Source organism: Panthera leo, chromosome B4 (assembly GCF_018350215.1).
Source record: "Panthera leo isolate Ple1 chromosome B4, P.leo_Ple1_pat1.1, whole genome shotgun sequence".
Taxonomy (NCBI): Eukaryota; Metazoa; Chordata; class Mammalia; order Carnivora; family Felidae; genus Panthera; species Panthera leo.
This window is the reverse complement of record NC_056685.1, coordinates 117,063,838-117,078,366: the sequence shown is the minus strand read 5'-3', so window position 1 is coordinate 117,078,366 and position 14,529 is coordinate 117,063,838. Positions and strand designations below refer to the sequence as shown.

General features: G+C 37.3%; 1 protein-coding gene across 4 annotated transcripts in view; it reads right to left on the bottom strand.

Moving 5' to 3' along the window:
• Positions 1–14,529, bottom strand: part of CFAP54 (cilia and flagella associated protein 54) — a 288,803-nt gene that overhangs the window by 218,532 nt on the left and 55,742 nt on the right. For 3 of the 4 annotated variants that reach the window (XM_042947439.1, XM_042947440.1, XM_042947442.1), the window contains 4 exons: positions 14,184–14,312; positions 13,691–13,817; positions 1,047–1,133; positions 833–954 (listed from right to left, as the gene is read on the bottom strand). In XM_042947439.1, coding sequence (XP_042803373.1) covers positions 833–954; positions 1,047–1,133; positions 13,691–13,817; positions 14,184–14,312 — 465 coding nt within the window. The remainder of the gene's footprint in view (positions 1–832; positions 955–1,046; positions 1,134–13,690; positions 13,818–14,183; positions 14,313–14,529) is intronic. The other variant, XM_042947441.1, reaches the window with a different exon arrangement.

Sequence of the window (14,529 nt, the reverse complement as noted above, 5' to 3'; positions counted from 1 at the left end):
TCATCTCCTTCCCTCTTCTAATAGGATTCTGCTCTATCATTAACCCCTCTCATATCTTCAATTCCTTTTCTTCTGGCTCTTCATCCTCATTATATAAATATGCTAAACTTTTTCTCTTAAACTCTTCTTAAACTCTGTATCTTCTCCCTAGCTTTGACCTACTTTTGTCTTTCTCTTATCAGCTAAACTACTTGTATCATTATTCTCTACTTCACCATGTGCCATTCACTCAGCCAATACAATCAAATTTTTATGGGTAATACAGCATGAGAGACAAAATTTTTAAAAATCCCCTAACTTTAAACTTTACTGCCCTCAAAAATTTAAACTCTAAAATCAATATACAATGAATCAGCAAGAAGACAGAACAATTTCCAGGTCAGAGTAAGATAATAAGGCATTTGGTCCATAAATCAGCAATACCACCAGAGAGGAGATATGTGAGCCAATGGACTTGAAGTATTTTAATTCCATAGTAAGGAATGCATTATGCTAGCATAGTGTCACTTAAATTCTATAGTTTCCCTTATTTTTAATCCTTCTGATTTTATTTGGCTTCCAATGTAAGTTGCCCCTACAAAGAGAAAATACAGTGAGAGGATCTATCATTTTAGGAGAGTTCAGGACTGGCAATACAAATTAGTTCCCTGTTCAGAACCATTCTACTTCTCAAAAGAGAGGACTAGATATAGGGACCCTAAAAGTTCATAATCTAACGAACACATTATTTTTAGCAAAGGGAACTAAATCATTCCTTTAACAATGGTTGTATGTCAGGAGTAAAAAAAAAAAAAAAAAAAAAAAAAAAAAAAAAGGAATGGCATGTTGTTACCGTCAAAAAGTTGTGTGAACATGTAGAGGCTGCATCTTTTTCAAATACTAGAAGAGCTTTCTGCATCAAGTAAATCGCTTTGGACAGCTTATTCTTCTTTATTTTATTCATTACACTTAATTCTGAAACAGAAAATACACATTTTTACCAAAAGGGAAATATAAAAACTATCTTTAAATTTTTTGGAAAAACAGTTTATCCCAATTTTAATTACCTGTAAAACAGTCAATGCTTCTAGATTGTTTCAGTTTTTTTGGATCTTTGGCAGATACATGCTTGCTAGCAGCTGGAGTCTGCAAAACTGAAGAAGAAGATTGCCATTACAATTAGATTTGTATCCAAAAAAGGGCATATTTTCTAAACATTAAAGGGTAACTATCTATTTGCAAAATTATTACTTCCTCTCATATGTCATGTCTTTTTTCATTAATAGATAAAAATTCAAACAAATCTACAACAATCTATAAATAAACACAGTTTAATTGACAAACTCTCTTTTATTTGCCACGGTATGCCTGAGGACATAAAAAATATTCAAATTATAAAAATATTTAACTTCCTATCCCATCTTAAATAAAATCATCTTGAAAGTTGATAAATAAGATCCAACCTACTTTTATTCACTTCCCTTTTGATAAACTTTTTAAAACTGCTCCATCCATGATCCCTGTAAGAGCTCTGAATACCCCAAGAATACCTCCACTCTCCTCTCTCAAGATTTTCAACTAACACATGAATTCTTGCCAGCTGACTATGGGCAGTGAGAGATCCTGGTGTACAGTTGGGATGAGCCATCATTGTGGTCTAGGAAAGAGAGGATGATGGAGAAGAGAATAAAAGTATGCTGGCCCAGGAAGATGGAGAATGTTGCTCTGATTTTGATTTTCGAGGTCTGGTCCTCGAAAATATTTTGATCAGGCAATATTTTGTTTCTTGGAGGTATGTGAAGGTACTTGTAGCAACCTGACAATAAACCCCTGTTATTTTAATTATTTGTGCTAATGCCATGAGATGATGATTGACTGATGAAAAGATGCCAACAGATACCATTAAAGGATATAAAGTTTCTTTAACGGTGAAGGATAAAGGAATTTCTCTGCATGGAGACAGCAACACAAAGCAGAAAATAATGCATCATTCTCTCAGTACCTGGTGTATTATAAATGCTAACTAAGTGATGACTCTCATGAGTATAACAGTTGGAGATAAGAAGGCTCTCATGAGTATAATAGAGATAAGAAGGATGAGATTCAAGAAAACGCTGAATGCCCAACGCAGATAAGTCATATTTAATGCCACTATCATCAACAGGCAACCACTGTAAAGTTCTTGAATGAGAATGACAAAAGCAGTATTTAGGCAACATTAGTCTGGCAGCAGCATGCAAGAATGAAGAAAGAAGGAAAAAATGAAAATCTTTGCTAGGGTGATAGTTCAATAAGTGGAGAAAAACACCAAGGAGTCCCAGAGATATTGCAAAGGAATAATAACTAAGCCCATTTAAATTTGAGCTCAAGTCTACCATCAGTATTATTAAATGGTCTTTGATAAAAACTCAGAGGATCACTTAGCCTGGCAAGATTTATGGATAATAATTAGAGAATGAACTAGTTATTAACTCTATAAGTAAACAGACCCCACTTTACTACAGAAGATAATATAGCTACTAAGTGAGAATTATAGGCTAGTTTTCTTAAAGAAAACCTGACACATAAATGCCATTCATGTTTTGAAATACATTTGTGGTCCAAATATTTTAAAATCAAAGAATATTCAAAGTTCTTATTCTAAGTAGCCTGATTGAAACATATATATATATATATATATATATATATATATATATATATATATATATATATATGATGACACAGAAATATTTTCATTTTATTTGCTTCCCTCTACATCCAGCAGGTCTTTTAAGAATCAGGCTTTGAAACAGTATAAATGTTGAAAATAAAATGTAAGAGGATGAAAACGATAAAGGGATAAAAGAATAAAGAAAAGGGAAATTTTATGTAAACAGAATGCAAATACAAGCAGGTGGTCCTAAGTATATACCAATGGGAAACATCACCATAGAAAAAATAAAATTAATTCAAGTAAATCTGAACACAGTTCTCTAACATGTGATATATTCTAAAGACAAAATGAACTGCAAAGAAATCCTAAATTTACTTAGCAGTTTTGTTGTTAATGGTGGTATTGGTTTAATAATTCTGAAAACACTTTGTTAATATGGTAAGACAAAGCATCATGGCAGCATAAGTCATCCCTTCCCCTCTCCACATGCAATAAGAAAAACTCAGCATCTATTCATGGACAAAAACAGAAGTGCCTGAGAAAGAAGATCAAAACTGGAGGTATCGAACTTCCTGATTTCAAACTACACTGCAAAGCAATAGTAATTAAAACATGTACAGTACTGGCATAAAAATAGACACACAAACTAATAGAACAGAAACAAATACATGCAAATATGTCCAATTAATACTAGACAATGAAGCAAAGAATATTTGGTAGGGAAAAGACAGTTTCCTTAATAAATGGTGTTAGGAAAACTGGATATCCATATGCAGAAGAAGGAAATTGGACCTTTTACACCACTTACAAAAATTAACTTGAAATGGATTAAAATTTTAAACCTAAAAACTGAAACTATAGAACTCCTAGAAGAAAAAAACACTTCTTGACATTGGTCTTGGCAATGATTTTTTTTTTTTTTTTGATCTGACAGCAAAAGCACAAGTAATAACAAAATTAATAAATAGGAGTACATCACATGAAAAAGCTCTGCACAGCAAAAGAAATAACCAACAGAATGAAAAGGAAACCTACAAAATGGAAGAAAATATCTACAAATCATATATCTGATAAGGATTAATATCCAAAATATTTAAAGAACTCGTAGTTGCTGGAGGGCGGCCAACATGGCAGAGAAGTAGGGGGAATCCATACTTCCCGTGTCTCTCAAAGAAGTGTAGAAGCCAAAGGACTTTGAACACCAGGGCCTGGGAGGAAAGAGACTGAATCTACTAGGAAGAAAATGGGAAAGCTGGAAAAAAGACAGGTGGGTAACCGCAACTGGGGAAGATAAAAAAAAAAAAAAGGCCACAGGCCACGTGAGCATGGAGGGGAGGGACCCCCTTCTGTGGAGAGACAAAGGGAAGAGAAAGAGCGGCTAGAGAAGTGCAGGACCTGACCTATGGGTACAGGAGATAGACCTGGGACTGAGACTGAGAGGGATCCAATCTCTAACTGCGGCTTTCTTCGGATGGGGCCGGCCTCTGTTCGCGCACCTGGAGAGGGGGGGAGCCAGGCCCGGGTGTGGTGGTAGGTCAGAGTCTCAGTCCGCAGCTGGAGAAAGTGGTTCCCTCCCTGGAGGGCTGCGCAATAGCACAGAACCTGCCTGCATCCGCCACCCCCGGGCACAGCGGCTGGGCCAGGGGCTCAGTCTGCAGGAGGATACGGCCCCTGAGTCCCTGGAGTGCTGTGGGAAAAGACAAAGCCTGCCTGTGTCCGCCATCCGCCATGACGGGGTCTCAGGCGGCAAGGGCAGAGACTCAGTCCGTGGTAAGAGAAGACTGTCGTCCCTGAAGTGCGGGGGCACAAAGCCAGCCGGGACCACATATCACCACGTTCAGAGGCACTTCCCCAGCGTCAGAGCTCACGGAGCGGGACTTTGAATCCTAGCCAAGTGCAGGGTCAGGGGAGTTGGCGGAGTAAGAAGGACTGCGCCCCCCCACCCCCCGTCTGTGTCCGCAGCACAGTGAGGACCACTCAAACTGAGTTCACCAGGTCGGGATCCTTGAAGAGACAGGGGGATCACCATTCTGCCCCTGCCCCCACCACCACCAAGGTGGGGCCTCAGGGATCACTTCTGGGGCTCCTAGTGGAGGTGGGTTCCGACCACACCAAACCACGCCCCCTTGCACTGGGTAACTGCCTATCCACTGGAGCGGCACAGACCCTGAGGACAGCTACCACCCACAAGCAATGCAGCATTGCCTGGATTAACTCTAGGTCAATTCTGGATATATAGATATATTCTTCCCCCTCCCCCATTTTTCCTCCTTATGTCTTCCCTCCCCTAGGCTGGTTACTCTGGTTATTGGTCTGTCTAAACAGACATATTTAATCCATTGTCTTGATACATGTTCTACACCTCCTTCTTTATACTCCTTCCTCTCTCTGGAATTTTCAAGCCATATAGTTTCTCTGTCTGGGCAACTTTATCCTCATTTCGTTTTCCCCACCTCCTTCTTTATTTTCCTTTTTCCCTCTCTGGATTAAGCCTTTTAGTCTCTCTGCCCAACCAATATTTATTTTTTCTTCCCTCCCCCCAACCCCAGTCATTTCTCTCTTTGTATGTGCTCTTCCATCAGCACCACCTCCACCCTCGTCTTTACTTGTAGTTGATGTTTTGGGTTTTTTTGTTTTTAGTCTTTAGGGGTTTTTTGTTTGTTTGTTTGTGTTATTTGTGTGTTTGCGTGTTTTTGTCTCCTGTTTGTCCATCTGTTTCCCTTTACGGGGCTACTCCAATGAACAAATCAAGGCATATCTGGTAGAGGGGCCAAAATATTATTATGAGTAGGGTAATAAAATAACCAAAGTCACAACAACAGAGAGCAAGTAACAAGACCCGAAAAACACCTCCTGAAGGGCCAGGCCCTGGCCAGTATGTGACCCTCCTTTAATACAGCAGGTGCTCGCAGGTGCAGAGCATACAACAAGCTTTTAAAATGCAAAAGGGACAGAAAACTAGCCAAAATGATGAAACGGAAGAATTCTCCTCAAAAGAAATTCCAGGAAGTAGTGACAGCTAACAAATCGATTAAAACCGATTTAAGCAATATAACAGAACAAGAATTTAGAATAATAGTCATAAAACTAATTGCTGGGCTTGAAAAAAGCATAGAAGACAGCAGAGAATCTATTGCTACAGAGATCAAGGGACTAAAAAATAGTCATGATGAATTTAAAAATGCTACAAACAAGGTGCAAAATAAAATGGAGACAGCTACAGCATGGATTGAAGTGGCAGAGGAGAAAATAGGTGAATTAGAAGATAAAATTATGGGAAAAGAGGAAGCTGAGAAAAAGAGAGATACAAAATCCAGGAGTATGAGGGGAGAATTAAAGAATGAAATGATGCAATCAAACAGAACAATATCCGTATCATAGGGATTCCAGAAGAAGAGAGAGAGAGAAAGGGGCTGAAGGTGTACTTGAACAAATCATAGCCGAGAACTTCCCTGATCTGGGGAAGGAAACAGGCATTGAAATCCAAAAGGCACAGAGAACTCCCTTCAGACTTGAATTGATCTTCTGCACGACATATCATAGTGAAACCGGGAAAATACAAAGATAAAGAGAGAATTCTGAAAGCAGCTAGGGATATCGCTTCTCGGCCTTTTGGCTAAGATCAAGTGTGAAAGCAGCTAGGGATAAACAGGCCTTAACATACAAAGGTAGACACATAAGGCTAGTAGCAAACCTATCTACTGAAACTTGGCAGGCCAGAAAGGAATGGCAGGAAATCTTCAGTGTGAGGAACAGAAAAAAATATGCAGCCAAGAATCCTTTACCCAGCAAGTCTGTCATTCAGAATAGGAGAGATAAAGGTTTTCCCAAACAAACAAAAACTGAAGGAATTCATCACCACTAAACCAACCCTACAAGAGATCCTAAGGGAGATTCTGTGAGTGAAATGTTGTAAGGACCACAGTGTACCAGAGACACCACTACAAGCATGAAACCTACTGATATCACAATGACTCTAAACACATATCTTTCAATAATAACACTGAATGTAAATGGACTAAATGCTCCAACCAAAAGACATAGGGTATCAGAATGGATAAAAAAAAAAAAACAAAAAACAAGACCCATCTATTTTCTGTCTACAAGAGACTCATTTTAGACCTGAGCACACCTTCATATTGAAAGTGAGGGGATGGAGAACTATCTATCATGCCACTGAAAGTCAAAAGAAATCTGGAGCAGTCTTACTTATATTAGAACAACTAGACTTTTAATTAAAGGCTGTAACAAGAGATGAAGAAGGGCATTATATAATAATTACAGTGTATATCCATCAGGAAGAGCTAACAATTATGAATGTCTATGCACCGAATTTGGGAGCCCCCAAATATATAAAACAATTAATCACAAACATAAGCAACCTTATTGATAAAAATGTGGTAATTGCAGGGGACTTTAATACTCCACTTATAGCAATGGATAGAACATCCAACAGAGAATAAATAAAGAAACAAGGGCCCTGAATGATATACCGGATCAGATGGACTTTAGAACTCTGCCTCCCAAAGTGACAGAATATGGTTTTTTCTTGAGTGCACATGGAACATTCTCCAAGATAGATCACATACTGGGCCACAAAACAGGCCCTTAATAAGTATAAAAGAATTGAGATCATACCATGCACATTTCAGACCACAATGCTATGAAACTTGAAATCAACCACAGGAAAAAGTTTGGAAAACCTCCAAAAGCATGGAGGTTAAAGAACATCCTACTAAAGGATGAATGGGTCAGCCAGGCAATTAGAGAAGAAATTAAAAAATATATGGAAACAAACGAAAATAAAAATACAACAATCCAAACACCTTGAGATGTAGCAAAGGCAGTCCTGAGAGGAAAATACATTGCAGTCCAGGCCTATCTCAAGAAACAAGAAAAATCCCAAATACAAAATCTAACAGCACACCTAAAGGAAACAGAAGCAGAGCAGCAAAGACACCCCAAACCCAGCAGAAGAAGAGAAATAATAAAGATCAGAGCAGAAATAAACAATATAGAATCTAAAAAACAAAAAAAAAAACAGTACAGCAGATTAATGAAACCAAGAGTTGGTTTTTTGAAAAAATAAACAAAATTGATAAACCTCTAGCTAGGCTTCTCAAAAAGAAAAGGGAGAGGACCCAAATAGATAAAATCATGAATGAAAATGGAATTATTACAACCAATCCCTTAGAAATACAAGGGATTATCAGGGAATACTATGAAAAATTATATGCCAACAAACTGGACAACCTAGAAGAAATGGACAAATACCTAAGCACCCACACACTTCCAAAACTCAAACAGGAAGAAATAGAAAATTTGAATAGATTCATAACCAGTGAAGAAATTGAATCAATTATCAAAAATCTCCCAACAAATAAGAGTCTAGGACCAGATGGCTTCCCTGGAGAATTATACCAGACATTTAAAGCAGAGATAATACCTATCCTTCTCAAGCTGTTCCAAAAAATTTCCAGACTCATTCTATGAAGCCAGCATTACTTTGATTCCCAAACCAGAGACCCCGCAAAAAAAAGAGAACTACAGGCCAATATCCCTGATGAATATGTATGCAAAAATTCCCAACAAGATACTAGCAAATCAAATTCAATAGCATAAAAAAAGAATTATTCACCATGATCAAGTGGGATTCATTCCTGGGCTGCAGGTCTGGTTCAACATTCACAAATCAATCAATGTGATACATCACATTAAGAAAAGAAAAGAAAAGAAAAGAAAAGAAAAGAAAAGAAAAGAAAAGAAAAGAAAAGAAAAGAAAAGAACCATATGATTCTGTCAATCGATGCAGAAAAAGCATTTGACAAAATTCAGCATTCTTTCTTAATAAACACCCTTGAGAAAGTCGGGATAGAAGGAACATGCTTAAACATCATAAAAGCCATTTATGAAAAGCCCACAGCTAACATCATCCTCAATGGGGAAAAACTGAGAGCTTTCCCCCTGAGATCAGGAACACGACAAGGATGCCCACTCTCACCGCTGTTGTTTAACATAGTGTTGGAAGTTCTAGCATCAGCAATCAGACACCAAAATGAAATCAAAGGCATCCAAATTGGCAAAGATGAAGTCAAGCTTTCACTTTTTGCAGATGACATGATATGATACATGGAAAACCTGATAGACTCCACCAAAGGTCTGCTAGAACTGGTACATGAATTCAGCAAAGCCACAGAATACAAAATCAATGTACAGAAATCAGTTGTATTCTCATACACTAATAATGAAGCAACAGAAAGACAAATGAAGAAACTGATCCCATTCACAATTGCACCAAGAATCATAAAATACCTAGGAGTAAACCTAAGCCAAAGATGTAAAAGATCTGTATGTTGAAAAGTATAGAAAGCTTATGAAGGAAATTGAAGAAGATACAAAGAAATGGAAGTTTATTCTTCTGATTGCAAGAATAAATATTGTTAAAATGTCAATACTACCCAAAGCAATCTACACATTCAATGCAATCCCAATCAAAATTGCACCAGCATTCTTCTCAAAGCTAGAACAAGCAATCCTAAAATTCATATGGAACCACAAAAGGCCCTGAATAGCCAAAGCAATTTTGAAGAAGAAAACCAAGGTGGGAGGCATCACAATCCCACACTTTAGCCTCTACTACAAAGCTGTAATCATCAAGACAGCATGGTATTGGCACAAAAACAGACACGTAGACCAATGGAATAGAATAGAGACTCCAGTATTGGATCCACAAAAGTATGGCCAACTAATATTTGACAAAGCAGGAAAGAATATCCAATGGAAAAAAGACAGTCTCTTTAACAAATGGTGCTGGGAGAACTGGAAAGAAACTTGCATAAGAATGAAACTAGACCACTTTCTTACACTATTCACAAAGATAAACTCAAAATGGATGAAGGACCTGAATGTGAGACAGGAAACCATCAAAACCCTAGAGGAAAAATCAGAAAAAAAAAAAACCTCTCTGACCTCAGCCATAGCAATTTCTTACTTGACACATCTCCAAAGGCAAGGGAATTAAAAGCAAAAATGAACTATTTGAACCTCCTCAAGATAAAAAGCTTCTGCACTGCAAAGGAAACAACCAACAAAACTAAAAGGCAACCAATGGAATGGGAAGATATTTGCAAATGACATATCGGACAAAAGGCTAGTATCCAAAATCTATAAAGACCTCCCCAGACTCCACACCCAAAAAACAAATTAATCCAGTGAATAAATGGGCAGAAGACATGAATAGACACTTTTCTAAAGACTACATCCAGATGGCCAACAGGCACATGAAAAGATGCTCAATGTTACTCCTCATCAGGGAAATACAAATCAAAACCACACTGAGATACGACCTCATGCCAGTCAGAGTGGCTAAAATGAACAAATCAGCAGACTATAGATGCTGGAGAGGATGTGGAGAAATGGGAACCCTCTTGCACTATTGGTGGGAATGCAAACTGGTGTAGCCGCTCTGGAAAACAGTGTGGAGGTTCCTCAAAAAGTTAAAAATAGATCTACCCTATGATCCAGTAATAGCATTGCTAGGAATTTACCCAAGGGATACGGGGGTGCTGATGCATAGGGGCACTAGTACCCCAAGGTTTATAGCAGCACTTTCAACAATAGCCAAATTATGGAAAGAGCCTAAATGTCCATCAACCGACAAATGGATAAAGAAGATGTGGTTAAATATACAATGGAATACTACTTGGCAATGAGAAAGAATGAAATCTGGCCATTTGTAGCAACGTGGATGGAACTGGAGAGTGTTATGCTAAGTGAAATAAGTCAGGCAGAGAAAGACAGATACCATATATTTTCCCTCTTATGTGGATCCTGAGAAACTCAACAGAAGACCAGGGAGGAGGGGATGGGGGGAAAAAAGTTACAGAGAGGGTAGGAGGCAAACCATAAGAGTCTCTTAAAAACTGAGAATAAACTGAGGGTTGATAGAGGGTGGGGGGAGGGGAAAGTGGGTGATGGGCATTGAGGAGAGCACCTGTTGGGATGAGCACTGTGTGTTGTATGGAAACCAATTTGACAATAAATTTCATATAAAAAAAAAAGAACTCCTACAATTCAATAGCGAAAAAAACAAATAATCCAATTAAAAATGGACAGATGATCTGAATAGACATTTTTCCAAAGAATACATACAAATGGCCAACAGGTACATGAAAAGATGCTCAACATCACTAATCATCAGAAAAATGCAAATCAAAACCACAATGAGTTATCATTTCACATCTGCTAGAACAGCTATCAAAAAAGACAAGAGATAACAAATGTTGGTGAGGATGTAGAACAAAGGAAACCCTTGTACAATGTTGGTGGGAATGTAGGTTTATTCAGCCACTGTGGAAAATACTATGGAGGCTCATCCAAAAATTAAAAATAGAACTACCATACAATCCAGATATCCCACTTCCGGGTGTATTTCCAAAGGAGATGAAAACAAGATCTCGTAGAGATATCTGCACTCCCATGTTCACTGCAGCATTATTCACAATAGCCAAGATATGGAAATAACCTAAAGTGTCTGTCAATGGATGAATGGATAAAGAATATGTGGTATAAAAAGTACCACCACTATATATATACACCATGGAATATTATTCAATCATGAGAAGGAAAGAAATCCTACCATTTGCAACCAGACGAATGGACTCTGAGGGCATAACACTACTGAAATAAATCAGACAAATGCTGTATGATATCACTTATATGTGGAATCTAAAAAAGCTGAATTCATAGAAACAGAGTGGTGGTTACCAGGGGCTGGAGGGGGACTGGGAGGAGATGGAGAGATGTTGATCAAAGGCTATGAACTTTCATTTATAAGATAAATAAGTTCTAGGGATCTAATGTATAGCATGATGATTATAGTCAATAATACTGTAGTATATACTTGAAAGTTGCTAAGAAAGTAAATCTTAAGTGTTCATACCACAAAAAAGAAATGATAATTATGTGTCATGATGGAGGCATTAGCTAATGCTACGATGGTAATCACTTTGCAACATATTAGTGTATCAAATCAAAACAGTCGTACATATATTAGTGTATCAAATCAAAACAATCGTACAACTTATACTTACACAATGTTATCTGTCAATTATATCTTACTGACCTCGGGGAAAACGTTTGTACTCAAAAATTAATTAACTAGCACTTGATTAAATTTATTTAGTTGTATATATGATGTGACATCTGAATGCTTTATTTTTTTAAGTTCTTATTTAAATTCCAGTTAGTTAATGTACAGTGTAATATTACCTTCAGGTATTCAAATTAGTCATTCAACACTTACATACAACACCCGGTGCTCATCACGAGTGCACTCCTTAATCCCCATCACCTATTTAACCCATCCTTACCCACCTCCCCTCTGGTAACCATCAGTTTGTTCTCTATAGTTAAGAGTCTGTTCCTTGGTTGGCCTTTTTCCCCCCTATGATTGTTTGTTTTGTTTCTTAAATGCCATATATGAGTGAAATCATATAGTATTTGTCTTTTTCTGACTTATTTTGCTTAGCATAATGCTCTCTAGCTCCATCCACATCATTGCAAATCACAAGATTTCATTTTTTTTTTATGGCTGAGTAATATTCCAGTGTGTGTGTGTGTGTGTGTGTGTGTGTGTGTGTGTGTGTTTCACATCGTTATCCATTCACCAGTCGATGGACATTTGGGCTCTTTCCATGATTTGGCTACTGTTGATAATGCTGCTATAAACATTGGGGTGTATGTATCCCTTCAAATTAGAATGCTTTAGACAGAAATCAGAGGTTATATTAGGCAGCAACACTTGGTTCTATTCTATAATTAGTAATTTATACTGTAGTAGTAGTTAAAGGAATATTTGGCTATATAATCATGCCAAGAGTAACTTACCTTTATCAGAATTTAACCTCAGTTTTTAGACATAATGATGTTAAATCTTATTTTGAAACTCAAACGTGTTATCTATATGCACACTGCTATTATTATTGACATCATTTTAAAAAATGTTTTGGGGGCGCCTGGGTGGCTCAGTCGGTTGAGCGGCTGACTTCGGCTCGGGTCATGATCTCACGGTTTGTGGGTTCGAGCCCCGCATCGGGCTCTGTGCTGACAGCTCAGAGCCTGGAGCCTGTTTCGGATTCTGTGTCTCCCTCTCTCTGACCCTCCCCAGTTCATGCTCTGTCTCTCTCTGTCTCAAAAATAAATAAACATTAAAAAAAAAATGTTTTGACTCCTTTACCTAATAAGACCAAAAGAAGTTAAATCCAAGTCCTGTGTTTTCTGAAGCTGCTGTCAGTGATGTCTTTCTAAGGTCTTCAGCAGCTTCCAGGGTAAATATAAACCCCCCAGCCATTTAGATATAACTGGAGTCTACCTTGGCAGTCTTGTCTATGTCATTTTCCCACATGTGCTCTTTATTCCAGCCATAAGAGAATTCCAGCAATTCCTAAACTGCACGATATTACTGTTTGGTTTCCAGCTTGCTAAAGGCTATTTTCTCTCTCCAAATGACTGCTTTCTTTTCACTCTTCATCATAAAGATATTTACTAGCCTTCTGGTCATCTATCACCTTTTCTAGGAAGCCATCCCTGACTCTTGTCTATTATAGATTCTCCTCTTCTGTGTACCTATAACAAACATTCTGAGCCCACTTCTGTTACATTTATTAATCTAAACTGTTACAATTGGCTTATGTATCTAGAAGCTCAAAATTAGAGGTTGTATCTTATTTATACAAAATATAATATGGTTCCTGGATCTAAGTAGGCACTCAATAATTATATTTGCTCGATTTAATTAACAAAATATCAATAATTTACTATAATTCAAGCAAAATTAATTTAATTTTTTAGGAGTTTACTAAAGGATTTGCTATGCAGTGTATAAAGCAATAATGAAAGGTATCTATTGATATAATCAGGGAAAAGAAAAGAAAATAACGAAATTTATCTGGAAAACCCTCTGTCAACAAGAACATAATTAACAAATTAAGTTGATTCTATACTTGAACTTATCTTAAAATTGATGCAGGACAAATTATTTGCTTTGATGACGACTACCTTGCAATTGGTCAAGAAGCACAACAGCTATTCGGTGCTGGGCTTGAATTAGTTCAAGATGTAGATCCATCATGAAACTATTCTGTGTGACTGGTTTGCAGATGTCTCCATCTATGTCTTGGGTATACTTTGGTAGAATTGAAGTAAAAATAAAAAAGAAATGCAATTATCAAAACATACTAAAAATAGCTCTATCCTATTATCACTCAAGTTATCATTTTACTCAAAGCCATTAAATTCTGCTCACTTTTCAACCCTTAGCAATCTGGTTTGCATGCTAATAAACCTGCTTTTCAAGTTCACCAGTGGCCTCTTTGATAACAAATTTAAAGACTCCTCACTCTTCTTGATTTCTTCTGGGAAGGGGGGAATAGATTTCTGGCCTGTGAGAGTGAAGCCACCACAAATCATGCTTTACTCACCTACTTGCAAGGCCAGCCCTCTGCCAAGCTAAGTAACACTTAAATCTAATTTAAGAGTTTCCCCTGTTTACCTTGGCATAGCAATGGTCAATCACTGATGATCCATTTGGCAAAGTACTTAACTTGCAATTCAAATTTATTCTACCAATTGCTTTGTCAAGAAGTTCATAAGCCAAAAATAACTGTTCCACGGGTTTTTTCTAAAGTAATTTTATAAACAAGACAGAAAAATAACACTTAAAGAAAAATCATATACGACATTTCCAAACTTCTTTTAATAATAACTCAAACCAAATAACAAGTTTAAATAGTCTATCCAGTATCAACCATGTTGTATTTTTTACTAAGTGTATTTGTCTTCAGTTAAATGTGGAGTACTACTGATAAAAGTGAAATAATAAATACACTTCATAATTT